This window comes from Protopterus annectens, chromosome 6.part0 (genome assembly GCF_019279795.1).
Source record: "Protopterus annectens isolate FY-2018-M chromosome 6.part0, PAN1.0, whole genome shotgun sequence".
In the NCBI taxonomy this organism is placed as follows: domain Eukaryota; kingdom Metazoa; phylum Chordata; order Ceratodontiformes; family Protopteridae; genus Protopterus; species Protopterus annectens.
The window spans coordinates 1,801,819,810-1,801,847,222 of record NC_056737.1 but is presented as its reverse complement, the minus strand read 5'-3'; the positions used below and the strand labels follow the sequence as shown (position 1 = coordinate 1,801,847,222).

At 37.6% G+C, this 27,413-nt stretch overlaps 1 protein-coding gene across 1 annotated transcript in view; it reads left to right on the top strand.

Moving 5' to 3' along the window:
* Positions 1-27,413, top strand: part of COL5A2 (collagen type V alpha 2 chain) — a 738,909-nt gene that overhangs the window by 655,992 nt on the left and 55,504 nt on the right. Inside the window, exons 50-51 of the mRNA XM_044075160.1 lie at positions 10,900-11,007; positions 19,018-19,327. Coding sequence (XP_043931095.1) covers positions 10,900-11,007; positions 19,018-19,327 — 418 coding nt within the window. The remainder of the gene's footprint in view (positions 1-10,899; positions 11,008-19,017; positions 19,328-27,413) is intronic.

The window sequence follows — 27,413 nt, the reverse complement described above, 5'->3', positions numbered from 1 at the left end:
ATTGAGCTAGCTACTTATCCCCTGCAATATTCCTGGTCCATGGGCATAGTGGTTAGGCACAGGGTTAGGATTGGAATAGTAAGATGTTTTCCAAACTCTTTACACAAAATTACAAACAAGAATTATCAACTCAAATCATCACACAAGACACATTTTACCAATATCCCCAGTTCATAAATGTGGGAATTCGATTTGTGGAACATTAAAGGGCTCCAAAATAAACAGAAAAGGAAACTGTTTTTACATCTCACACTACAAGCTAAAGCTAACCTCATACTAATACAAGAAACACATCTTACCCTTGTACAATGGATGGAAATTAGCAAAAGAAAATGGATAAGACAAATCATAGCTTCAGAAGGTAAAACTAATAGTGCAGGGGTAGCGATAATAATTAAGAACCAATTCCAGGCAAAAAATTCTTGAAACCAAAGTGGATAAAGAGGGGAGGTGGTGTTATGTAGTTTTTTTCAATCCCTACTCTTCCTAAACCTATACTGCTTTTCAATATATATGCCCCCTGCAACAACCAACACATCGTTTTTACATCACTATATCCCATCTTAAACAGATTCCAAGATTACTATATGGTACTTGGGGGTGACTGGAACACATATCAAAATCCAGACCAAGATAAATCAAGTAGGACCCAAACATATAACAAACAAGCCTCCTTAGCTCTGAATGAACTCAAACAAGACTTCAAATTATATGATCCTTTTAAATATGGAGATGTGCAACTAAAGCTAGAAAATTCACGTTTTACTCTCAATGCCACAAAATGTGGTCGAGAATAGATTCCTTTTTAGTCTCGGACATTTTCATCAAGTTAGACCCAACAAAAAGTATAGATACTACATACCTTTCAGACCATTCCAAAATTACTTTAAATATTAACTGGAACCAAATGAACTTTACAAGGAACAGAGGCTTTAACTTGTCCTTAAACCTCAATTTGCTCACCAAAAAGGAGGTAATAAATAGCATACAATCTATACTAAAAGCAACCCTATCTAACATTCCTAACTCCCAGACACCTTTGGATATTGAATGGGCCACAACTAAAACAGAAATTAGAGGAATATTCATTAAAAAAGCAGCTTATTATAAAAAAAATGCAACTTAAACATGAACAGGTTTTAAAAAGTAAAATAGAATCTCTTGAAAATGACTTATTAACCAACCCCAAAGCTCAAAAAGAGACTGAACTATTAAAAATACAAAGAGATCTATACCTCTTATATGCTAGTAAATTATCTTTTCATGAAACTAGAATGCTGGCTAACTATGCAAATGAAGTTCAATTACCATCCCGAGCTTTGGCCAGAATTATAGCCCAGACCAAAACCCCTTCCCAAATACCCGAAGTATTGTATGGAAATAAGCACTGCACAACAAATGAGGACATTATCAAAACCTTTGAATCAATATATTCTCAGATTTATGGAGAACAAAATTTACTAGCCTCAAAAGAAGATAGAACCCTCTTTCTCCAAAACCTGACCTTTCCGAAGCTGGACCTAGACCAACAAAAAAAATTAAGCAAACCTATATCAACTAATGAAATAATTTCAACAATCCAACAATTGAAAGCACACAAGGCCCCTGGCCCGGATGGTCTCACTGTTGAATTTTATAAGGCTTTTACCCCCTTGTTAGCCTGAATTCTATTTTATATTTTGAACTATATAATAAATAACAAAATTAATGACATACACTTTAATGCATCTAAAACTATATTCATACTCAAAGAACAAGCTGACCCCAAAAAAAACCCAGACAGTTATAGACCTATTTCCCTTTTAAATATAGATACAAAAATCCTAACCTCTATCCTTGCTAATAGGTTGAAGAATATGGCAGGTAATATCATCTCCCCAGAACAATCTGATTTCACACTATTCAGACAGACAAGTGACAACACACTGACACTAAATACATTAATATATTATGCCAGCAAAAGTAATCTAAATATATATACACTCGTTATTGATGCTCACAAAGCCTTTGATAGGGTCAATATGGAATTTTTACTTCAAACATTACCATACTTTAATATACCCAATACATTTACCCAGATTATACAAATACTTTATAGTAACCATTATGCAACCTTATTCATTAATAAAACTTGGTCCAATAGAATTCCAATAAAAAATGGCACTAGACAAGGATGCCCCTTATCTCCTCTACTCTTTAATCTATACTTAGAACCACTTTTCTTAAACATCAAACAAAATACATACCATAACCCCCCAATAATATACGACCACAAAATATCCCTTTCCGCTTTTGCAGACGACTTGAATATTTACTGCACCACAACAATCTCAGATATAAATAAAACATTAGCTGCTATTGATCAATCCTCGTTGATGTTGAATTATAAACTAAACCTCAACAAAACTAACATCTTCCCCTTAAACCCCCCTAAGCCATTTTCACTCCTACCACTATTAAAATAAAAGAAAGAAATTAAATATTTGGGTATTACATTCTCTCAAAATAATAAAGGTCTTTACCAAAATAATATAACCCGAAAATGGCAAAACATTATATTAGACCTTAAAAGATGGAGTAATCTTAAATTACCATTCTTGGCAAAGTATCTGTTATTAAAATTAATGTTCTGCCTAGACTACTTTATATATTTATGACATCCCAGATAACCATACCCAACAATTTTTTAAGCAGATGCATACCCTGCTTGCTAAATTTATCTGGGAACCTAAAAAAATGTATTTCTTACCCTAAACTCACACTTCCCAAAAGTAAAGGAGGACTAGCCCTTCCAAATTTCGAAACATATTATTTAATTATTAACATGAATAAAGTGTTGAGAATAGCAGAATATAACCCATTGGATAAAATCTGGGATCATCCCTGGGTAATAATATACTACAGACACATCAAGAGTCTAGGTATCAATCATAAAGGACTACCATTCCTAAACTTTAAACTATTACAATCGTATAAAATAATGGAACCTTTAAAACACTCCGTCTTACTAATGCAAAAACTATTCAAATCCCTAAACCTGGTACAAGCTATAAAAACACTACAACCCCTTCATAAAAACCCTAACCTTAAAATAAACAATCAAACGTTAAATCTGAACCCCTCTCCCCGGTTATTAAATAAAACTATCCAAGATATATACCCATATTTAGGAAATGAGGAACTAATGAAACCTTCCCACATCATATTTGGTGATCCTGAGACAAGTTAGGAATCTGTGTTCTAGTTAGCTCCAAGACACTGACATATCCAACAATGACATAGAAACTATAATCTACTTTGGAAAACTATCCTCTCAACTAAGAAAGCCATCACTAATACTTACAAATTAATTAATGAAATTAAATTCCAGAAGGATATACTTTTTTTCCAAATATTGGAGGAAGATAGATTCATCCATTGGAAACCATCAAATAGAACAAGCAATCAATCTAACATTAAAGTCCATACCTCTCAAAAAATTAGCCTTTACCCAACTCATGATTTACAATAATGCATATTTTACACCTGCAGTTTTACATAAACTTAACCCCTTGATATCACCATTCTGTCCACATTGTAAAGATCAAACTGATGACTTATTCCATTTGTTCTAGAGCTGTAAATGTGTCTACAAACTCTGGAATTCCCTTAAACTACAACTACAAAAAAATTGGTTATCAGACATCTACACTAACATGGGAATTTACTATTTTACATATCCTCCCATACAACTCTCCCAAGAAACAAGCCACTACTCTGATCACTATTTTTCTCCTAATGAAACTGTACACAGCATCTAAATGGCTTAACCCAATTAGTATGTCTTGGGTGGGGTTTATACAGATGGCGATTAAACACTTATTGTCCCACAAAACACTGACTGATAAAAAAGATAAAAATATTAAAATCAGAGAAATATGGGAAAAAGCCTATAACATTATACTAGCATAATCCTTTACAAAGACAAAAAGTAACATACCAGAAGGGGATTCTGAAATAAATCATATATATAACTATCAATAATTTTCTCTTTCTTTATTTTTGTGATTTAATTCTTAACAGTTCTTACATAATTGTCATAGTTATATATTTAAAGGATGAAAGCATCTATGTACATAGTTAATTGACCTACATCTTATAGTATCTATCTTAATACATATCACTGTATTTTGGTCTGCATTTGTTATATTATGTTTGTTGATTTACATTATTGTAAATGAAAACTAAAAATTATTGAAAAAAAAAGATCATCTTCCATAAAAACTATAACTTTTTATTTAATACAATAACCAATCCAATTGTAATACTCAGAACACACTTCCTTCATTACTGAAATCATTGGTTGTCAGGCAACACACCCCAAATCAAACAGCCCAATCACATCTTAGTGCTTGTCTTTATAGTTTCCAATCATGAGAGTTTGTCCATGTGCTGCTGATCCTGTCTGCCACACAGTTTTGCTCTGATGGAATCTAGGACGCCTGTAAAGTGAGACTGTGCCATGAAGCTATATCCCAGACTAACATGGCTGATCTGCCAGAAGGGTACAATCTAGCTTTCCCTTGCTTGTTGATGTACCACATGACTACTGTATTGTCTGTAACAACTTGATGACATCTCAGGAACAAAAAATGATTCAGAGAGTTGAGTGCCTTGATCAGGGCAAGCATCTCTTTCGTATTTATGTGCTTGCATCCATTCTTGATTCCCATACAAGTTGCACTTTTTCCCCTCCTGAAACTGCTCCCCAAGCAAAGTCTGAGGCATCTATGGTGACTGACTGCTTTGGGACAAGGAGGCAGAGGATGAGACTTGGATTTAGGTATATCTGTTGTCTCCACCAAGTGATTTCTCTTCTGACAATCCCAGCAATAAGATATGCAAAAACAAGAGGTGCTGGAAGCAAATAAACATCAGATGCCACTCTATGTTTCTCATGTGGAGTCTTGCCAGGGATATCATGAGAAAATTAGAAGCCATGAGAACTAAATTCCTGAGGTATTGTCTCACAGTGTTCAGAGTTTGAGTAGAAAATGCTAGAAGTAGAGCTAGATATATAGTTCTGTTTTTCCATGTGGAAGAAATGCACTTTGACCTGTGGTGTGTAGTCAACATCCCAAAAGCACAATTCTGTGAGGAGTCAAGAAAGAACTTTGAAATTTCCCTTGGAATCCCATCTTGTGTAAAAGATCTCTCACCTGAGAGAGAGAGACAGAGAGAGAGAGAGAGAGAGATTACTTAGACTTTGAAAAGGACCCTGCAAAATTTAGCAAAGCATCTAAATATAGAATAATGTGGATACCCTGTAGCCTACAATGAGTGATAACTGGAACTAGATGCTTTATGAACAATCTTGGTGCAGTAGATAGTCCAAAGAGTAAGACGGAGAACCGGTAATGTGATCCAGATACAAAAAACCTTAAGAAATATCTGATGTCTGGATGAATAGGAATGTGATGATAAACATCTTATAAGTCTAGTGTTACAAGAAAACTTGAAATCGAAAGAAGAGACAACTAGTCGTGAATTGGCATCATTTTGAATTTGGGCATTATCACAAACAGGATTAGGAAAGAAAAATCTAAATCTGGTCTCCATCCAGTTTCTTTCTTTGGCACTAAAAACATCCCTGAATAAAACCCCTTTCCCACCTGGGAAGGGGGAACTAGTTCTGTCACACTTAAAAACAGCATGTGTTGAAGGACAGGTGGAAACAAATTAGTCTGGTATTAGGGATGAGGATGAGGAATGACTGCCTGGAAAGGGGAAATTTCTTCCCATTGACATTTGCCACCTTGATGAATGATCTTCAGAACTCATGTGTCTGAAACTATCTGTTGCCAAAGAGAAAAGCAGAGATTCTGACTTTCTGGAAGGAAAAAAATGGCTGCCAGGGTGGGAGAGGTAGCAAAATCTCTTAAATGGTCATTCTGATTTATTGCACTGTCCTCGGTTTTAGGAGTTTCCCGATTATTCTTGGAACCCCCTTGCCATTTCTTCTTAAATATCTGTTAACCTGCATTTTGTTAAGACTGTTTATTTTGTTTCTTACCACAATTGAATGGGGTTATAGAATCCTTTGGAAAACTTGAAAAAGGAAGATTGAAAATCTTAACATATTCCCTGTATCAGCTTACGTTCGTCATCACACTTTTTAATCCCCTCTGCAGCAGAGGGGCCTAAAAATAAATCTCTAGCGAAAGCAGAATTTAAAATTTCAGTTTTAACATTTTCTGGGAGGTTCTGAGAATGCAGCAAGGCAGACCAGCTTAAAACAGTATCTTTGGCCATAGCCTTTGAACAAGTATCAACAAAATCATGCATGCACACACATTGTATACAATCAGTAGTAAACTGAATAATAGAGGAAATTAAATTATTTAAAGCAAATTGTTCCTCACAAGAAAAAACTGCAGACAAAAAGATTCCTCATACTTTCACAATTAGACAAAACAAATTTTAACATATCAACCTGACAATACAAAATTCTGAAAGTCAAATTTGCAGAAGTGTATTATTTTTTTCACATACTTATCAGAAACAGTAGGATTGGAATTAACTAAGTGTTTAGCAGCAGAATTATTTACTAAAGATATAGCTTCTGAATCAGGTTTAGAAAGAGTGTACAAAAAATTAAAACTCAAGGAACTTTATATAGTCTATCTACCTTTTTACGGGCAGCTGGCTGACTGTCAGGAAAATTGCAGACAGTAAACACGCGTCCTCCAAAGCTGACTGAACTGGATGAATCTGTGCAGGTTCTTGAAATTCCTTCTCTAACAGTTGATAGTATTTTTAGTGACTGAAAAACCACAATGTTCTCCCACTGATTTTAAAAATTGTCTTAGAAAAAGAGAAACTGCCACAGTGAGAGTCAAAATTTGAGCTCTCCTCTGAGTCTGAATCAGAAATCTGAGGAGAAAATCTTTGTCCAGATTTAGAATCAATCAATACTATCAATAACAGTTGATAGTATTTTTAGTGACTGAAAAACCACAATGTTCTCCCACTGATTTTAGAAATTGTCTTAGAAAAAGAGAAACTGCCACAGTGAGAGTCAAAATTTGAGCTCTCCTCTGAGTCTGAATCAGAAATCTGAGGAGAAAATCTTTGTCCAGATTTAGAATCTCAAATATATTCAGCGAAAGAAGTATTTCTCTTGTTTTTACCAGAAGCTACTTTACAAGAAGGATCAACAGCCCGAATTAAATGCTGAGCCAGAACCAGAAAACTATTCTCTCAAAAGAAATTTGAGGAGGAGTAGGTATATGTTTAGTTTCTGTTTCTTTTTGACAGAAAAAATGGAGCCAACAGTGTTATTAATGGCAGCGGCATCTTCTGCAGGGATGGGCACAGAATTCTAATACAACAGGGAAGTCTTCCTTATTCCCTCTCTGAAGACCTACAAGAGTGGCTCTCCCTTGCCCACTGAAGGGATCAGAAAAGCTGCAGAGAATGTGACTAACTTCTGGTACATAGCGGCTGTAGGTGCTACACTAGAGGATTTGGGGTAAAAGAGGAGTTGTTTGAAATACAACTAATGTCCAAAGAAGAGTCACCCACTTGCAGCTGAAGAAAATTGCCAGCCTGTTCTGATGGCAAATGCTGTTTGCTTAACTTTTTCTTTTTGTGGCTGAAAGAAGGTTCGATTGTGGGACAGGTAGATTGTTCCATGGTCAAGCCAGAAATGGTGTATCTATTCTGTGGAAAACAAGCAGCAAATACTGGTAAAAATAAATATCCTCTAAAAGCCATTTTCACAGAAAACATAGCAAAACATGCTTTAAAACACTTTGCCAGCTACACTGAGTAAATAAAAATATTTTCCCCACAGAAAAAATGTTTTTCAGTTACTTTACACAACTTTGAAACTGACAGAAAACATAGTCTTCCTGTTTAAAAGTACAGTACAGTTTCATTACAGTTTGTTTAAACACTGACTCCTACTTTTAAAATAACTTTTCTGAAGAGGAAGGTATCAATAATAAACACAATTATTAAATGACAGGCTTTTGAAGCCACAGTGGTACATCAGTAGCATTGTTGCCTCACAGTAAGAGGTTCTCCTGTTCGATTCTCGGTTAGAGTGCCTTCTGTGTGGAGTCTGCATGTCCTCCCCGTGGTCGAGTGGCCTCCAAAAGACATGCGTGAATGGGCATGCCTTCACTGAAGGTTGGGCGTCAGGCTGGTAACTCGGCACCATAAAAAAAAATCTACTGCCAATCATTAGCGGACCGACGTTCCACTGTGGTGACCCCTAACCGGGAAAAGCCGAAAAGATAAATAACATTAAATGACAGGATTTTCCAAAATGGGAACTTATCTGTCCAGCAAAGGAACAGCACAAGCCAATCACTGATCTTTGATAGTCTCAGAGGAACATACTCTTCAGTGGCAGAAAAGCTCTGAAGAGCTTGGAGCCCAAATCTCTCTTTTAATCATCTTAGCTCTTGCTGACTAACAGCTTGGGCATCTGAAAGATGCCCTGAAGTTATCAAAGCTGTCCAGCTGTTATGTGCTTGGCTGGATATAGTCCATATATCTAAGGCTACTGCAGCAGTGATCAATATGATTTACATTAATGAATATCAGAGTAAAAGAGCTAGGGAAGAGCATGGAAGCATGCTGCAGGAAAAAAAATCATTCTTTACAGACTCATTATCATATGTACAACAATAAAGCCAGCCACTGTACCGTTGTCTAGAGAGGACAGAAAATATGGTACATTTATTAACCTTAAACAGGAAATCATGGGACTGTGGCACACAATATCATGCTATGGTAGTGGCATTTGATGACTGCCACTCACCTGTTTGATTTGCAATATAGTATCAACATATTGCTAGAGCCTGTTGTGTTTATGCAAAGGTTATGTAATTCAGCATGGTTATACATCCTAAAGACACATTTTAGCAAGTCAGCTCACGAATCTTTCAGTTTCAAAATGTGTAATCATTACTTCTGCTGCAGAGGCTGCAAGCCATTGTTTTCACAGCACCATGGGTATGTTGCAATGGACAAAACGTAAAGGGAAACACAATGCACAGGGTAGACATTCATGGCTGTGTTCTGTGTTTTGGAGATGTAAACCAAGCTTAAGCAGATAGTTTATAGCCTCCTTGTTGAGCAAGTATTAATCATGTACTCGTCTAAGGACAGGGCTCATGAATAATCGATTGGCTGTTGACTGTGGACCATTTTTTGTGGACAAGTAGACAGCTGCCTTATTAAAACAAGTAGAACAGAATTTTGTAATTAGAGTGGCATAGACTAAGAAAGAGTGCCTCACAAATGTTCAGAAATGGCAATGTTTTGAGTAAAATGTGCCTAGGTAAATTTACAGTCTGATCTCTGATCTAACTTTCAGAATAGTTTTTGTTCTATTCTGGCCCTGTAGATAATATCATTATCACTATCTGCAATCACTGTTCATGACAGCCCAGGGGAACTAGCAGACTTCTGTTTGGTACTGTGGAGAATATTTATGTCCAGAATGCTTAGACATGACCCTTTTATAACCATTCATTGAAAATCCTTCAGAAAGTAGTGCAGAAAAACTAGTGCACCCCCACCCTGCATTTACAGATAGCTCCCCTGGAATGCAGAACTTCTATCTCGTCTAAGGTGCTAAGTATGGATGGATGGTAGAAATGTAGAAAGGCAGGCAACAGAATGAAGCCAAGTTACCAGGGTACAGGAGAAACTCACACACACACACACACACACACACACACACACACACACACACACACACACACACACACACACACCCATACACCCACACTATACACACACACACACACACACACACACACACACACACACACACACACACACACACACACACACACAGACCACTACTACAGAAATAAGCATACAGTCCTCCAAACTCTTCTCAGCTAAGGAAACCTGGTGGAACAAAGTAGTATAACTCACAGATGCCCATACTTCACAAAAACAGTAAGTATAGGTGCACAGTTATAGTATACAGCTGGAAAGGCCACAGAAGTACCTCACAAAGAGGATTACTGGCCTCAAACAAATGCCCTACACTGACCTCCTCAAAAAACTCCAGCTTTACCCCATAGCATATTGCCTACTCTGAGGTGATCTCTGCCTAACATATAAAGCTATGTCAAGCCCAGAGCTGTTGGACATGCTACACCTACAGAAATCCCAATCCCACCAAGCTACATGCTCTAGGGACCTAAACCTTGTTACCACAATAAACAGGGCACGCTGGAGGGATAGATTCCTGTCCCAGAGACTTCCTATACCCTAGAACAAGCTACCCATCTATGTCAAGCAAAGTTCTTTATTAGCACTCTTCAAGAAAAATCTTGATGTGTGGATGGGAAATAGGAAATAAACCCCGGAGATCACTTCTGTGTCTCTGCTTGACAGTGGCACAGGAAAATAACTTTCTTGGGTGGCGTAAGCCATGGAACCTTTCTGGCTATGCTTACGTAGGCCCTTGGGCCGATAGCCTAGTACCTACCTATGAACCTATGAACCTATAACACATACAGCATCATATTGCTTGTGCCACTAAAGAGTTAATTAGTAGTGCCACAATTATTACTACTACTGCTGCTACTACTACTAATAATAAGTGTTTTATCTAGGTAAGCCTGCTAGACTACAATCTCCAGGTGCAACCCTGTCACAATGTCTTGTTAAGGGACTTAGAGTAACAGAGTAGGCAAACAAGGCTGTTGGAATAAAATTCAGGATTACTGCAGGATTTAGCTTTTTCAGCACATTGTCTTAAACGTCAAACTATTATGATGTAAATTACATAATTTAATCATTTTACAGCAGAAAGCTGCTAATTAGCTTAGTTCACTCCAGTTTGGTTTTGTGGCAAGTGATAATTTTGTTTTTATTCATATATTTCAGGGACCCCCTGGACCTATTGGCCCTCCAGGTAAGGAAGGAAGCCATGGATCCTTAGGCCCTGTCGGACCTCCAGGACCGCGTGGAGTGGTTGGAGAAGCAGGACCAGAGGTAATTTTTCAAAAGTCAAGCCTGGTATTTTTCTGAATTCATTACATCATGCAAAAGTTCTTTTTAAAGTACCTCTTCTTAATAGCCTTCTTAGACAGATACTTATCGCATTTGTAAGCTGTACCAGTTCCTCTTCCTTCTAAGCTTCTCCAATGCACTTCTGCTATGGCTCTTCCTTTATTATCTCTAGGTATGTAACTGTCTGTTTTCCTCAGCTGCTATTTGCTCTGTGTGCTTGTAGCCCTTGTGTAAATTACTGTTTAGATACTATCTCAGGATGCTATAGACTGCTGTAGTATTAAAAGCATGTCAGTGTCATCTCATTGTAAGCATGTTAATTGTTAGTGTAATGTGACAGAGTTATAACTTGCAGCAAATTATAACTTAAATGATTATTATTTAACTAACTGTAATTACAATGAGTTAACCAATTAACCAATTCCAGATTTGTAGTTGTAAATGCCAATGTTTGTCATGTGATGAATCCAATGAGAAAGGAATGCTTTGTTGTATAATGAGTGGTTACCCACTCACTATAGTGCTAACTAACATAATTTACCTATAGCAAATTATTCCTTGCAATATTGGTAAACTTCAGTGTGCATCAAAAATGTGATCTGACACAAACTTTAATTTCTATATTCATAGCTATTCCAGCGATCTACATATGCATGCATAAAGAAAACTAATATTTAGGGTGGCATTATTTGTCCAAGGCTGCTACTGACACTAGGCCAGAATGCAGAGCAATACAGTGCTTAACAATATGTCATCAATAGAGGGGGCCAAGTTCATGAAACTGTGGATATTTTGATGTCACAGGCATTATGGCCATGTTACTTAGCATAAAAGGTTAAGATCCAACCTTTTATTTAAAATGAAACTTCACTACATGTACACCTACCAAGCAGATATTTTTAAACAACACTCCATGTGAAAGCTTATCTTGGCCACCCCATGTATTCATTTTTGCCAGTTTTAACATTTTTAAATTAATAATTTAATTGTGTATGCTAAGTGCACCCCCTTGCATATGTACAGTAACAACATAATATATTTTTGTTAAGTGGAAACACCAACAAGACTAGTTTTAAGTCTCATCTGTGAATTTTAGCTCAGTTATGTGACTTGCTCAGAGCTCAACAGGACTCAGACTCTTGAACTGCAGGATGCAATTTCTCTTAATTTTGCTACATTACTGTATGTACTATGTTATGAGATATTTACAAAACAGTACAGCTACTGACAGTTGATGTTTTCATAGGATATACTCAAAAGGTGTGCAGTATCCATTTTGTCATGGTTTGGGATGCAGAAGTATCCATTTTGTCATGGTTTGGGCTGTATAGGTCGAATGCTGAATATGCACAGCTAGTTCCCTGTTCCAAAACCTCCAGCCTGTCCTGCTATATCCATGTGTTTTTCCAGTCAAAGTGAAAGATATAATCTACATGACATGACTAAGGGTTAGCTGCGGACATTCTTCAAGTGTGATGTGCTTAGTGCCTCTTTTATTAGAGACAGCCAAAGGACATCCTGCTCAGCTCTCATACCACATCAACTGGCTTTTCTTAACCCAGATTTCCAACCCCCTTAGTCTGTCATTCAGAGAGTTACATTACCTTTCTAAGGAACCTCATTTTTGCTGCTTGTATCTATTGTTGCATCCTTCTAGACCCTCACAAATGACATTAATGAGGAAGGGAACATTATCTTAGAAGTGAATTGAGAGCATCGTTTTTATAAAACTGGGATCTCTTTTTGCCATCACAGTTCTGTACCACATCTGCTATATTGTAATTGCTACAGTGATCTGTTGGTGAATCTTCTGATTTCCACTATCTTTACTAATTGCCAGATACTGAAACCCAACCACCTCAGGTACCTAACCCTACCGACACACGCGCACGTGCGCGCGCGCACACACACACACACACACACACACACACACACACACACACACACACACACACACACACACACACACATTTTCCTGTATACTGCTTCATATCCACTAGCAAACTGTTCCAGTACATGCCAGAGATCACAGACACTTGAAGCCAAGATAATAACATCATCTTCAAACCATAAATTTGCAGCCCTCATGTTTGCAAACAGAACAATCTTCAACTGCATTTTATATGCTGTCCATGAAATCAAAAACATAAGTTGAGAGAAGATGCATTGGAGGAGTTCTGTGTCCATCTTCTGTGTATTTGTCTTAACATCAAGAATGTTGTCACAGCTTTCACTCCACAGATAAGGGGACTCAACAGCATGCAACATTAGATTATTATACTGTTATAACTGCATCTCTCACAAAACCATTCAGTTATGCAATTATATGCCTTTTCCATTTCTGCAAAGACACACAGCCAGTTCTTGTCAACTGTCAAGGTCCATCACTAAATCTGAGCAAGTTCAAAGAGCTGGTCCACAGCTCTACTACAAGAACAGTAATTCCATTGCCTTTTCTGAATCAGGTGATCAGGTATATGAAATCTTCTGTGTGCCTCTCTCTCTCTCCCTCATCTCTGCTGACCATCAACAACTCTTATTTTGCTGTGCACATTCCCACATCACCCTACTGGAGACCCCAGCTTTCATCAGAATTTGTTTTGTCATATCTATACCTGTAGGTGTCCCAAGGCTGGGGTGAGATCCAAAAGAAAAAAAAAATGTCATCTAGGTTATTGTACAAGCACTCTACCCTGTATACCCCCAAATGTTGACTACTGTGCATCATCATGCTGTTTTGTGATAATGCATGTAATAGCAGGCCTCTTCCCCAACACAGCTCTGCAGGAAACCAAGCTGCTGTCCCTGCCCACTCAGGATGGTTTAGCCAGCATCAGACATTCATTCACCCTCCCACAGCACCTCCTCCAGAATCTTGTTCACTGATTGATCCCAAACCATCTGGCTCGCAGTTAGGGATGTATTCTTCTGCACCACAGAGCTGGTGAGTATTGGTAGTGTCCTTTCTAGCATTTAGCATAGATTTCCCTTAAAAGGATGGAGTCTCTTCTCTTAATAAATGGAGCACATCCTTCTGTCCTGTTTCTTGAAAATGAGATCACCACTCTAATTAATTAGTTGGTGATACTGTTTCTACTTTACATAGAACATTGAAAATACTTTACCCATAACACTATAACAAGGTCCTGGACTATTGCCATTTCTTGGAGAATATCATCCAGTCCTGCATACTTGTTGTCTTGGAACTATTTGATCATCCAAGTGATGTCACCTACAGATATAGACCTAACCCAGTCAGTTGATTCTGAAACTGTCTTTTTGAAGAGCAGCATGTCCAAAAGGCCCAGAAGTTCATTGACATATTTGTTTCATCTTCCAACAATGCACGTCTTTCAGGTCAACACTTTTCTCTTTAAGAATATTTGAGTCAGTGTTCCATCTAGCAGATATATCAGATAAGTTTCTAGTATCTCATTTTTGTCCACCCAAAAGCCATTCTCCATAGCCTTGGTAAGTTTCTCACAAAACTGCCTCTTCACTTCATCAAGTGCTGTTGTTGTTACCTCCAAGGCCTTTAGAAACCTATCTGAGAAATCTAAAAAATCTTTTCCTAGCAGTACAAGGCAGACTTCTTTTGTTTACTTATTGGCTTCCCTCACCATTAGTGTCCACCACTGGGTCCTAAGTTAACTACTATGACAAGGACTGACCATATTTTGGCCACAACATCTCAACTGCTGTGGTCTTGACCAGTGTCCCTTTGTACCGTATACCTCAAATGTTACCTGGTTTACAGAAGAAACTCTTAATAAAGCAGAGGTTGAAGTCATCCTCCACAGCTCAGTATTCTCCTGAAGATCACAACACATTCCTGGTTACTTGTATATAATCAGCCAGCACTGGACATCTTACCTTACTTACTATGCAGTGGCGGTCAGCTTCCAGTTGAACACATCTCTTGACCAGAGTTGTACAGAACATTCAGCCTTTGGTCTTACAATATGGGTACAAAGTCAATCAACAACTTTTAGACCACTTTGAACTGGTATTAAATACACATTAAGACCATCTTCATGTTGTGGCATTTTGTATCATTATAGGTTCCTTATAGATAATTCTTGACTAACACAGAAGTCCAGTAGCAATACCCTCTATTTGGGTTCTAGTCAGCTAAGCTTTTCCTCCTAGTCATACCCATCTATATGCTGTCATTATTCTTCATGTGAGTTGAGATTTCTAATTCATAGTAGTAAAGCGTCACTGGTCGGTAATACATCCAGCAGTGCACCATGGTTTCCAAGATGGACGAATACCCTCAAAATACACAAAAAATATAAATACAGTGTTCACTTCTGTAACTTGTAATTTCATTATGGTGACCTTCTTATCTACTCAGACAAATGTCATCTATACAGTGCCTAGCAGTCTGTGCAGAGAGACAGACTTGTGTGTAGTTCTAATGCCGCCTTGGGCCTCTCCTATGGAGCGACCTCTGAGTATTCTGAGCAACAAAAAAACAGTTATTGCATGCAAAGAAACAAAATACATGCAAAACTCATCTCAGCATACAGATGTCATCCAGTTTGGATCATTCATTGCTGTCATGTCTCACACCACTATCCTCCCATGTGAACTAACTTACTGAGACAAGTTTAAATACATTATCCTAATAGTCATGTTTTTTGCAGGGGGCTACAAACCCAGTGTGTGACTTGCCACTTATACTACCAATGTCTAAATATATTATCTCTGGGGCTGCACTGGCTTGGAATGAAGAGAATAATTATACTTCCCTTTCCTTCAAGTTGGTGCATGCTTGGAGGTGGTATATGTGGAGACTGGAGTGAGATAGTAGAGCCCCTTTCATAATGAGGATGCAAAGCACTTTTAAATGAGTTTATTATTGCAGTGGCCGGGTAAGTAGTGGTAGTGTGTAGCTGGGAAACTGCTGTTGGAAATTGGGTACCTGTAGACTGAAGCAGTTCCACTTCAGTTTGTTTAAATGTGTGGCTGTTTCAGCTACAAACAAATAAACGTGCATATCTAGATATGATACCTTTTCCTTCTGCTGTAAGCAACAAATAATAGTACAGCCACAGTAGAAGACATGACACATATTCCAATAAGGTCAGTGGCAGATGAATACTCAACATCTGCAATAAAGCTAAAAGTTTTGCTTTCTTGAGTTTTTTATATATACATTTTCAGTTATTCAGACATATTATCTATCCTCATTTTTCCAAGTCAGCAGTCCAAAACCATAAGGTAAAGGTACAATATTTATCCAGAAAAAAGGCATTCTTTGACTTTTCCTTCCCTGGGCCAGATTTGCACTTGAAAGTTATATGTTTGCTAAATTATTAAGTCAGCTTTTTTAACAAAGAAAGACAAGCTATAATCATATACTGGTTTCAAAAATATCACTAGGATAAATTCTCATTACTGTTTTTGTTGTTTTTTTTGCAAACAAAGCCAGGGTAATGCAGGACACTACACAGAATAAAACCAATATACTGATTCTGAGTTCTATAAAGAATATTCCGATACATAATTCCCCCAACTTTGGGAGAAAAGAAAAAAAAAAAGAATGCGCTTTAATACAACAGCTAAAGAAGCATTTAGGTAGAATGACTTTGTAAGATACCTTAGTGATGACTACAGATATATTTATAAATTATTGACCTTTCACTACAGCAACAGATATTTTCTGACATTTTAGAAGATTTAGGTAAAGTGTTTTAAACAGATGAAGCACACAGGAACATTACCAAACTGCTGTGATGGCTATCACATGCCATTCTCATTCGGTACATTCCCACATTCCTTCCCTTAGCTTGTTAGCATAATTAGATCATTTCACAATTTAAATGTGGCCTTCCATTTCTGAACACAAATAAAACCATGAGATTACTGAAGCATATGTGATTAGTAAATAATTGTGTAATTGAAAATGGTGAGAGGTTTGTAGGTGCATCCATGTTCTATTCCCAGGATTGCTATAACCTCCCATTGGCATTTTCTACTTCTCACATAGATACATGGTGATAGATTAGATAGTTACTTAGGCAGATAAATAGATAGATACAGTTGCATAGCAAATGGTAGGGTGAAGGGGGCAGATGCCTTAGGTGAAATTGCTAGTGGGCACAATCGAGAAGTACAGCAGTGCACATTACTGACATTTTATTTTCTCTGTACTTGAAAAGCTGAGGGCCATGGGTCTGCTGTAGGAAGCTGATTGGTACACACGTATCAATTGGCTTATTACAATGTAAGCCAAAGAGCTACTTTTTGTTCTTTCCTATAGAGCTTAGGTGGCATGGATCAAAGCTGATTAGTACAAATGTAGTAATCTACCAATCAGCTTGCTACTGAGTAAGATAAAGTGCATTTTTTTTCTTTTTTGTTTTCCATTTCCTGAACAGAAGAGGGTGCAAGGGTAAACATATAAACTAGGAAACTTATTGTTACAAATGTAATCTTCCCTGAAGAGTTGAGAGGGAGCGGACATGTTAGCCTATAATAGGAAGTGAAATGATACAAAGGTACCAATCTGCTTTCTGCAGAGTAAGCAAAAGTCTTATTTTTTTCCCTTCACTTAAGATCTGAGGGAGAAGGTACGCTACATTGGGAAGTGGTACTAGGTGCTAGATGAGCCAGCTCCATCTCTGGATCGAAAGATATATGTCATTTGAACATCTGCCGTATGAGTGAAACAGTTCAAATCACAAAGATTCGAGTGTACTGTACTTGGAATCAGAAAGATTAAAAAAAACACCTTTTACTAATTATATATACCAACTTCGAGATCACATTACATTGGGAAAAGGGCAAATTCCCACTTCCCATTGTATTGTGATCTCGCACTGAAAAAAAGGAGGCCAGTACTATCAGCTGATTTTTATCAGCTGTACCATCTTTTTTTGGTTTGGAAAGCCATCACTTCAAATTAACTGGTGGTGTTGAGGGGCTAGGGAGGCCTGCCCTCCCCCTGCAAAAAAATGGGCTTTGGATGTGGTTAAGTTTTGTTGATATTTTGTGTTTAGATATTTTTGAGTTGAAATATTTTTTGTACATACTTTTAAGTTCAGATTATTTAAGCACACACAAACACGTGTGGGCATATGTGTGTGTGTGTGTGTGTGTGTGTGTGTGTGTGTGTGTGTGTGTGTGTGTGTGTGTGTGTGTGCGTGTGTGTATATATATATATATATATATATATATATATATATATATATATATATATATAGATAGATATATAGATATATATAGATATGATTTCAGTTTGAAAGAGAAAGTGCTCATAAGAAAGAATGCTTTTTTCTGTTGTTAAAAAAAAAAAAAAAAAGCAAATGGTCATATGAGTGAATGTTCTTTCAAATTGAGGTTTTCCAGCAGCCTTTTGCATGAGATTGCATTGTAACGGGGTATGGCATTTTACTCCTTGTTGACTGCTGTTCAGTCTGAGAGTTAGTACATATAACTAGCAGGAGGTGTGGTGTGCGGGGGTGCATGTGGTCTTGCCCTGCTGCAAAAAAATAATTTTATTTTTTCATATTTTCAGTCATTTTAAATTTATTTTAAAATGATTGCTGTTTGTACGTTTGCTCTTGTGACCATTCAGAATTTCATGAGACACATATATGTGTGTGTGTGTGTGTGTGTGTGTGTGTGTGTGTGTGTGTGTGTGTGTGTGTGTGTGTGTGTGTGTGTGTCTGTGTGTGTGTGTGTGTGTGTGTGTGTGTGTGTGTGTGTGTGTGTGTGTGTGTGTGTGTGTGTGTGTGTATGGAGGGTATATTGCTATCTGTAAAATGGAATTTGAAAATGTTTACAAATGTAAAAAGAACCTAGCATTGCCACTCCAGCAGTGCCCATACTCATTTCTACTTTACTTCAGTGCTTTAACTCACAGTGGATTGCCTCCTGCATGTCTTCTTTATTTCTTGTATTTGATTTGTAATCACAGAAGTAATATCTGTTTGCACATACTCATCTTTTACATTGCAAGTCATTAAGATGATGTTTTAACAGGGTCCTCGAGGTGATCCTGGCCCACCTGGTCCTCCTGGCCCTTCAGGCTTGCCTGGCCCTCATGCTGTTGATATTCAAGACATCATGGCTTTCTATGATGCTACAATTCCAGAACCACCACCAGAATTCAGTGAAGATGAGGCTCTTCCTGGAACTAGCAACAACAACAGCAAACCTGATCCAGTAATTCATGACACGCTGAAGTCACTAAGCAGCCAGATTGACAACATGCGCAGACCAGATGGAAGCAAATCTAACCCTGCCCGCACTTGTGCCGATATTAAGCAGTGCTATCCCCAAAAGAAGACTGGTAAGTAACACCTCTCATATGCTAGTCTCAGAGCAGGCTTGATCTCATTAACTGAAATGTGACATGCTAGGTTACAACTAACAGAGTTGAACTTAACCCTTGTATTATTGGCAAATGTTTTGAAAGGATTGTATGCTCCTTGATGAAAGAAGAGCTATGCTCTGTCCTGGATACTTTTCAAAATGGGTTTATCCAAGGGAGATTTTGTATGGCTAACCTGTTAAGATTTATTCATAATGTCTGGAAATCAGTCATTGCGGGTTTATCTTTTGATCTGGTCAAGACATGTGACTTTCTCCCATGTAAGATATACGATGGCCGTATATAAACTTGAGATCAAATAATATATAAACTTAGAATCAACCAATATATAATAAAGTGGGTTGTTAAGGTTGACTGACCAAGAGAACACAATGTAAAAATTGAAGGCAATATTTCTAAAGAAAGGAGAGCTGCAACAGGGGTCGTTTGGGGTTTTGTTCTTGGACCCTTGTTGTTTAATCTGTTTATGTCGGTCTTCCCATCTCAAAATAACATTTTAGTTAGGAAGTTTGTAGATGATGCCAAAATTGGGGTGATTATTAATTCTGTTAATAATCAGGCTAATTAACAGGGTTGTCTGGATACTATTCTTTTATGCTGTTTAAATAAGAGCATGATCTTTAATGTCAGTAAAACTAAGGTTTTGCATTTTGGACAGAATAATCCTTCTTGATTTCTTTATGCCTTGGATAATACTTTTATAAGTAGTAAAGCAAAATCAGGGACTTATACCTGGCGGTGCACTGTAGATTAAAATACGATGACATATTAATATTTGTAATAGAAAAGTGCAACTCTTCTTATTATAGGCATTCTCTTTAGTAGCTCTAGTCATGATAGAGTTTAATTCCCCTTTACAAGGCTGGAATAAGACAGCTTTAAAATATTGTGATGTTGCTTATGTTTATTATTGTGCCCAAATATCCAGATTGTAAAAACTTCAGAAGTATTTTATGAGTGATGGTGTTAAGAATTATATTTATGTAAATAGACTTGAATGACTGTCACTGTATTCCTTGTATTATAGATTGGTTAGAAAGGATCTGATTCTTGTATATAAATGTTTAAATAATGCTGTATTATTAGCCATTTTGGGGCTCAGATTCATTCAGTACAGTCAGGATAGAAATATATATATTTTTTAATATGTGAGTGTAGTATGCTTCTTTGGGGAAAAGCTCTTTTCATCACAAGACGGAGAAGTTGTGGAACAATCTCCCTATTGAGATCAAGTAGGCCACTAGTCACAGTATATTCAAAACATTTATTGACAGTTGGTTTAGTGATAGGGTTTTTAATCATTAGTAACAGCTGGCAAATGGTTTACTATTGTATTAGCTATTGAAATCATTTTGAATTGTAGAATAACAATACTACGTGAGCGTAAGACAAAATGTTAATGTCCGCAGGACTGAACAATGTTGAATATTGAATCACCAGGACTAGCTGGACACAGAAACGAGTGCTAACATGATTCCAGAAGTGGGGCAAGTCTGGTTGTTAACTCCTATGGTTCTCAACATTTTTGGCTTACAATTTTTTGGTCTTTTTATTCCAAATTTCAAAATTGTTTCAATCTCTAATCCAGTAGTTACCACTGGCAAAAAAAAATGTAACATCTCTAGTGAGGCTCTGAGTTTAGTAGTCACCAATCACTGAACATTGAGTGTTGTACTATTCTAGTAACATAGTGAGTTACTCCTTAGGATCTTTTTGGAGACGTGGCCAACACTGCAGACAAAGTCCAGTAAAGCCCAGACTTTTGTACGAAAAAACAGGGTTCAACTACTGCCTCAGGCACTAGGGAGCAGGAATTTGGCAGTAGGAGAGGATGACAAATGTCAGCTTGCTCACCTCAGGGGGTTGGACCTACAGATGGTCAATGGGAAAGACCATGATGAGCATGCTTAATTAGTTGTGCACCATTTACCAGGGGTTAGTATATTTGGAAGTAGCTGTGCGTGCATTTCCCAAAAGCAAGCCATATGTAGAGGTTACAGCTTCTACAAGGCAATAGACTAGGCTGCGTGGGTGAAGTCCTACCTTACAGAGCATGTGATGACATTATTCTCAGTGTCCAAGTCTCACTTTTTGGAGAAAGATATAGACAAGTGGTCTGTCATCCCAGAAGAATGCTTGTCAACAGGACAGCTGGGGGAAAGTTTAGCATCCACTGTCCAGTGCTAGGCTGGGGAACCAAAAAGAAGTGCTTTTGTGGGATTTATATATAAACTGTAGAGGAAATTAAAAAAAAAGTAGGGAATGTGTTTTAGTGGGTGATTACTAGTGCAACATTATGTTAATTTTTTTCAGAAAATAAATAAAAATAATAGGGTGATTTAATTTGTTCTTTCTTTGGTTAGCTGATTATCCATTTGCTTGTTTGGTCATTTATTTAGTTACATTTATTTTGTCAGAAAATTCCATCTCATTCCAGTTCATTGTCAGTGGAAGCCTGGTGAGAAGAACTCCTGCAAAATGTGCAAAAATGCAATCTGTACAGGAAATAAAGCACAAACATATAATATTTAGGGAATCTTACAGTGAATTCTGCAGAAAGAGTGGCAAAAACAATAATATATTGTAATATGAAAAACACAATCCATGTCTTTGTACCACTGTCACAAACAGTTTTTTCCAAGTTTTACCTCTAGCACGCACAAATTGTGGCCTTGTTCCAAATACCAGTTTATTTTTGTGACCCAGCATTATTAGGTATACATTTATATAACTTTCACAAAACGCTGACACAGAATGATGTAACACATTTCTTTCCTATGGATGAGAAAATGTTGGAGATGAATATGTTCAGTTCTGAGTTATGAGATGGAAATTATCACAACTTTTCTTCAAACAGAATTGAGAATTGTTCTCTTATTATGAGAACTAGTCTGAGGATGAACTAAATACATTATACTTAAATTCTGAGGAATATAGGGTAAATTCTGTTGACTCAATATTAAAATCAGTTTTATTCACAGCTACAAGGTACAAGTTCATACTCTGAACAGACAAATAAACCAGATACACTAATCACATAAAATGAATGAGGAAGACATGGAGAATTAATGGCCTGTAGTACTTTTGCATTTGACATGTGAAATACATCTGCAACAGTCATATTACTGAACTGTATCTTTTTTCTACAGCTCTCTTTTCTGTGATGTGATGTTTTTGTTGCCTTCTTACTTTAATTCACAGATCTGTAAACTTGAGCCTCAGTATTATAAGACCGTGATTCAAGGCTACAGAGAGCACCGCAGCTGTGTAAGGCTACAATGCCTTCCACACATTCAGACCTCAGAAGGAGCATGAAAGAACCAAAAGTGGAGGTGTATCCATTTTCATTAAAGCCAAGTACACCTCCACATTGGTCAAACAGTGCAACTGTCTGGAACTACCCCATGCCAAATTAACTTTAGGAAAACACATCATTGCTAGCTATAGGTCCCCCTCCTTGAAACAAGAAAGGCATAATACCTACCTGGACTTGCTGGAGTCACTTGCCATACAGCCAAACACCTTATTCATGGAAGATTTCAATTACACCTAAATTGACTGGTTAACATACACAAGCTCAAACATGCTCACCCAGAGTTTCCTGGTCTTTGGCAATGCAAATGCTCTGGAACAGATAGTCTAAACCCACACAAGGGGCTTTAATGTCCTTCACATTGTACTCACCAACATGGGTGGTCACTGCACTGCCCCCTGTGTGATGCTTCTCTGGTAAGGTTGGCCCATAAATCAGTGTCATTCGAATTAACTACCCCCCCCCCCCAAAGCAGCAAAAAACTAAGGAGCTTCTCCAAAGCAAACTACAGCCTACTAAGTGATGTTATAAAAAGTTTAATATCTTCTGCAATCACAGGCAATAATGACTCCTATGCAGAGATGTACACAAATGCCTGTATAATCATCTTAGCAACTGTACAGACATGGCTGTACCTGACAGGATTAAAACCAGGCCCTCCAAAAAAAAGCCACCTTGGTGGACATCTAGTATAAGCAGATTGTATAAAAAATGGAAGAAACTGATGTCCAGAAACAAGAGGCAATTGCCTATGCAGAGGAAGAATTCCCTCCACAGATTGAACAAGCAAATCAGAAGTCTTATAAAGTCTTCTAAAACTAAATATGAAGCAAAAATATCATCCCTAGCCAAGGACAATCATAAGGCATCCTTTAACTACATCCAAAATCAAAAAGGAAGTGCCCAACTATGTGCCAGATTGGTAGTAGAGGGTCTATATCATAACATCAAACTTACAAAAGTTCGATCATTGTAATATGGAACCCTACTGTTCGAAATCCAACAAAACCAAAGCATAGAACAGTGATTTTGTTTTCCCAGGGAAAAAATCACTGTTCCATGATAAAAAAAAAAAAATGTAACCTTAAACTTAAACTGAAGTGGGGGGCTCCGCCCACCATACCCCCCAACATGGGGGGCTGTGCCCTCCACACCCCCCTACTTAAATATACCAACTCCAAGATCGCACCATAGTGAAGGAAATAGCAAAGTCATGAAAACTGCCCACCAATTTTTTTCCCTGGGAAAAAAGTTGATGTGCCGTGGCTTTGCTATTTTCCACTTTCGGACTTTAGGGTTTGATATTACAATGCTCGAACTTGTTTTAGTTCGACATTGTAATATAGACCCAATAGTAGATGGCACCACTCATACTATACCAGAGAAAATTGCCAACCTGCTAGCTGACAGATTTATTGCAGAATTCACCGCCCTACCCCCATCAGCCATACACCAATGCATACCTGACACCAGTTCTCTACCTAGTATCTCTAGAGATCAAGTCATATGTGCTCTCCAAGGCCAAAAATACAGCCTCAGTGGAACCAGATAATATCCCAGGTTGCTTACAAAGCAATCTAAAAATGGACCTAGTTGACCTACTTGCCTTTTTTTGAATAAGGGGGGCCATCAACCAACCCTGGGAAGTATAAACCCATAAGTTTAACCAGCCTCATCTGCTAGGCCATGGAAAGGATCATCATGGACCTAATCATCAAGGACATATGTGACATTCAAACTCTAGACCCAACCCAATTTGTCTTTGTTAGGGGTAGATCATGCTTACTGAACCTGGTAGATTTCTTCAAGAAAGCTATCAAAGCCTTGGATGAAGGTAAGACATTGCATGCTGCTTATCTTGACCTAGATAAAGCATATATCACAGCCCCCATCTTGAGTATCATTGAAAACTTCTCCCATCTAGGTGTTAACCCTTACATCACTAGATGGGTAGCTAATTGGCTCACCAAGAGAACACATACTGTCAAAGTTCCATCTCTATCAGTAGACCCATGACCAATGGCATAACACAAGGATCTGTAATGGGCCCTTTACTATTTGGAATCTATTTCTTGGAAGGCCAGGCTAAAGTAGATGGCCTTTGGCTTACTAAGTTTGTTGATGATTGTAAACTAGGCACAATCATGGAGTTCAACGAAAAAACGGATAGTGCCCAGTACAAAACTGGTAAACCAAAAATAAGCACCACTAATCCACAGGCAGCAAGATTTTGAGCATACTTTTTTGCACTGTTGAATTGTTTTGATACCAAAACATACATTAAACAAGTCACTAGAGGGAGCAGTTTGGGTTAATTTTATCAACAAACATTTATTTTAGACTTTAACAAACCACTATATATATTTTTTTTTTAGTCATTAAACATTTGTTTTTGTAGCAATTTTAACTGTTATATATTTGATTTTATATTATATTATATATACCAATATATTTTAAATTTACATTTTACAACGCAATATAAACTAAAACACTATTTAATTGAATCTTTTATTTCATTGGTGGAGAACTGACTGGTAGCCTTATATAAAAAGGAGATGAATTAAAAGTTACAGCTATCTGAGGAAGTTGATGACGAAAACAAGATTATAGTGAACGTTAATATACTTAGTACTGTGAATTTTGCGTGTTTTTAGTTTTGTATTGGTTCCTGCTTTCAACATTAAAATCTTGGTGCCTGTGGATTTGTGGTGCTTACACTCATGGAGTTCCCCAGTGATGTTAACATATTACAAAAGGGGTGAACACAAACAAATGACTGGTGACAAAGTCACTGTCTAAAACTAAATACAAAAAACATGCACTATTATCCCATTTAGCAAAGCAGAATTCCTCACTAATTACAATATTGACAGCACCCCTCTAAGTTCAAACCCAGTGGTGCAAGAGCTGGGAAATTATGTCAGCAGCAATCTGAACTTTGACCACCAGGTTTCTACAGTGGTAAGGAAAGCCTTCCACATCGCACATCTGTCTCATAAGTAAAGGTATCGCATCCAGACCTAATGATGTTAATAACTACATTTTACTTAACCCTATTCAGATTATTAATAGAGTACAATGCTCACTTCTGCATGTATTTCACCAGACACCTCCAGCAACTGGAGAGACCACAGAGGTTTCTCACTAAGAAGATACAAGGCCTCCATACCATGACCTACATGGATAGAATGAAAGCCCTGTCACTGTACTCTGTATAATACATGCTACTGAAATGTGATTTGTGCCTGGCCTGATGGAAGTACTGCACATCCACAAATCAAATGAAACTAGAGTCACTCGCTCTAGGGATCCCAACCTTCCCACCAACATTAACAGAACATGCTTGAGAGACAGAAATGTCTCCGAGATATTCCCACTGCTGTGGAATAAACTTCGGATTCATATGAAGCAGAGCTCCTCATTGACTCTAATTCAAGCACAACCTGGACAAATGGATGGTTGACCACAAATTTACCATGGGGTTGGCCCCCATGTCCCTCATGGACAGGGGTAGTTAGTCCTGATATATAAAGTATGTCCATCTAACCATGGATACTTGGGGCAACCCAGGATTAACATGGCTATGCTTATAAAGGCTCTAGAGCTGCTATCCTAGTAACCTCCTATGAATCTGTGCAATTATGATGCACTAGCTCTTCTTCATGTCCAAATAACCATCAAAAGGGTACCATATCGTATATTAGCTAGCTACAGAACTTCTTCTATGAAATAAGAAAGCCACAACACCTATCTACAGAAACTAGAGTTGCTTAGTATTATACCCAGTACCATTTCCTAGGTGATCTAAACTACCTAACTATAGGCTGGGAAAACTACGCAACCACTAGTGCTGAAGCACAGAGTTTCCTGGACTTTGTCAATACATGACCTGGTAGGGGGACTAAGATCTTGTATCTTGTCCTTACTAATATAGGTCCATCTTGCACCATCCCTTGAATGTCTTCGTCACTTATTAGATCTGACCATAAAGCAGTCTCCTTCTAAATAAAACTGAAAACAGAGATCCCTTCCACCCAAGGTACCTTTACAAACTTCTTTAAGACAAACTACCTACTCCTAAGTGATACATTGACAAGCTTCAAATCTTTACCAAGCCCAAATAACTCCACTGAATAAGCAGAAATGTACACCACCACACTATACCAGCATGTAAACAGTTGCTTAGATGCAGCTGTACCCCACAGGAACAATTGCAGGGCAATTCCTAGAAGCAAACCTACATGGCGGAACCATAATATCAATAAAGCTTTATAATAAAAGGAAAAGTAAGTATTTTGATGAAAAGTAAGGAGAGTAATTACCTTAATGTTAGAGCACGTGTCACTAAAATAAATGAGCAACTCAGGAGCTTAATAAAATCCACCAAAGCCAGGTCTGAGGCTAAAATAGCTAAACAAGCCAAAGACAATCACAAGGTATTTTTTTAGTTATGTTTGTAATCTCAAAAGCACAATGCAGCAATTTGCTGAGCTGACTGTGAACAATGTTATCTACACTGAGGTTGAAGCTATAGATAACCTACTGGCCATTAAATTTAGCTCTAATTTTACCCCTCTGTCCCCCTCTGTTTGTTCCTCAGGATATATATAAACTAGCTCACTTCCAGATATTCCAGAAGACCAAATCCTAAAAGAGCTATCAGATGCTAAAATACTGCATTGATGAGTCCTGATAATATCCCTGGATGCATGAAGCACAATTTAGCTACAC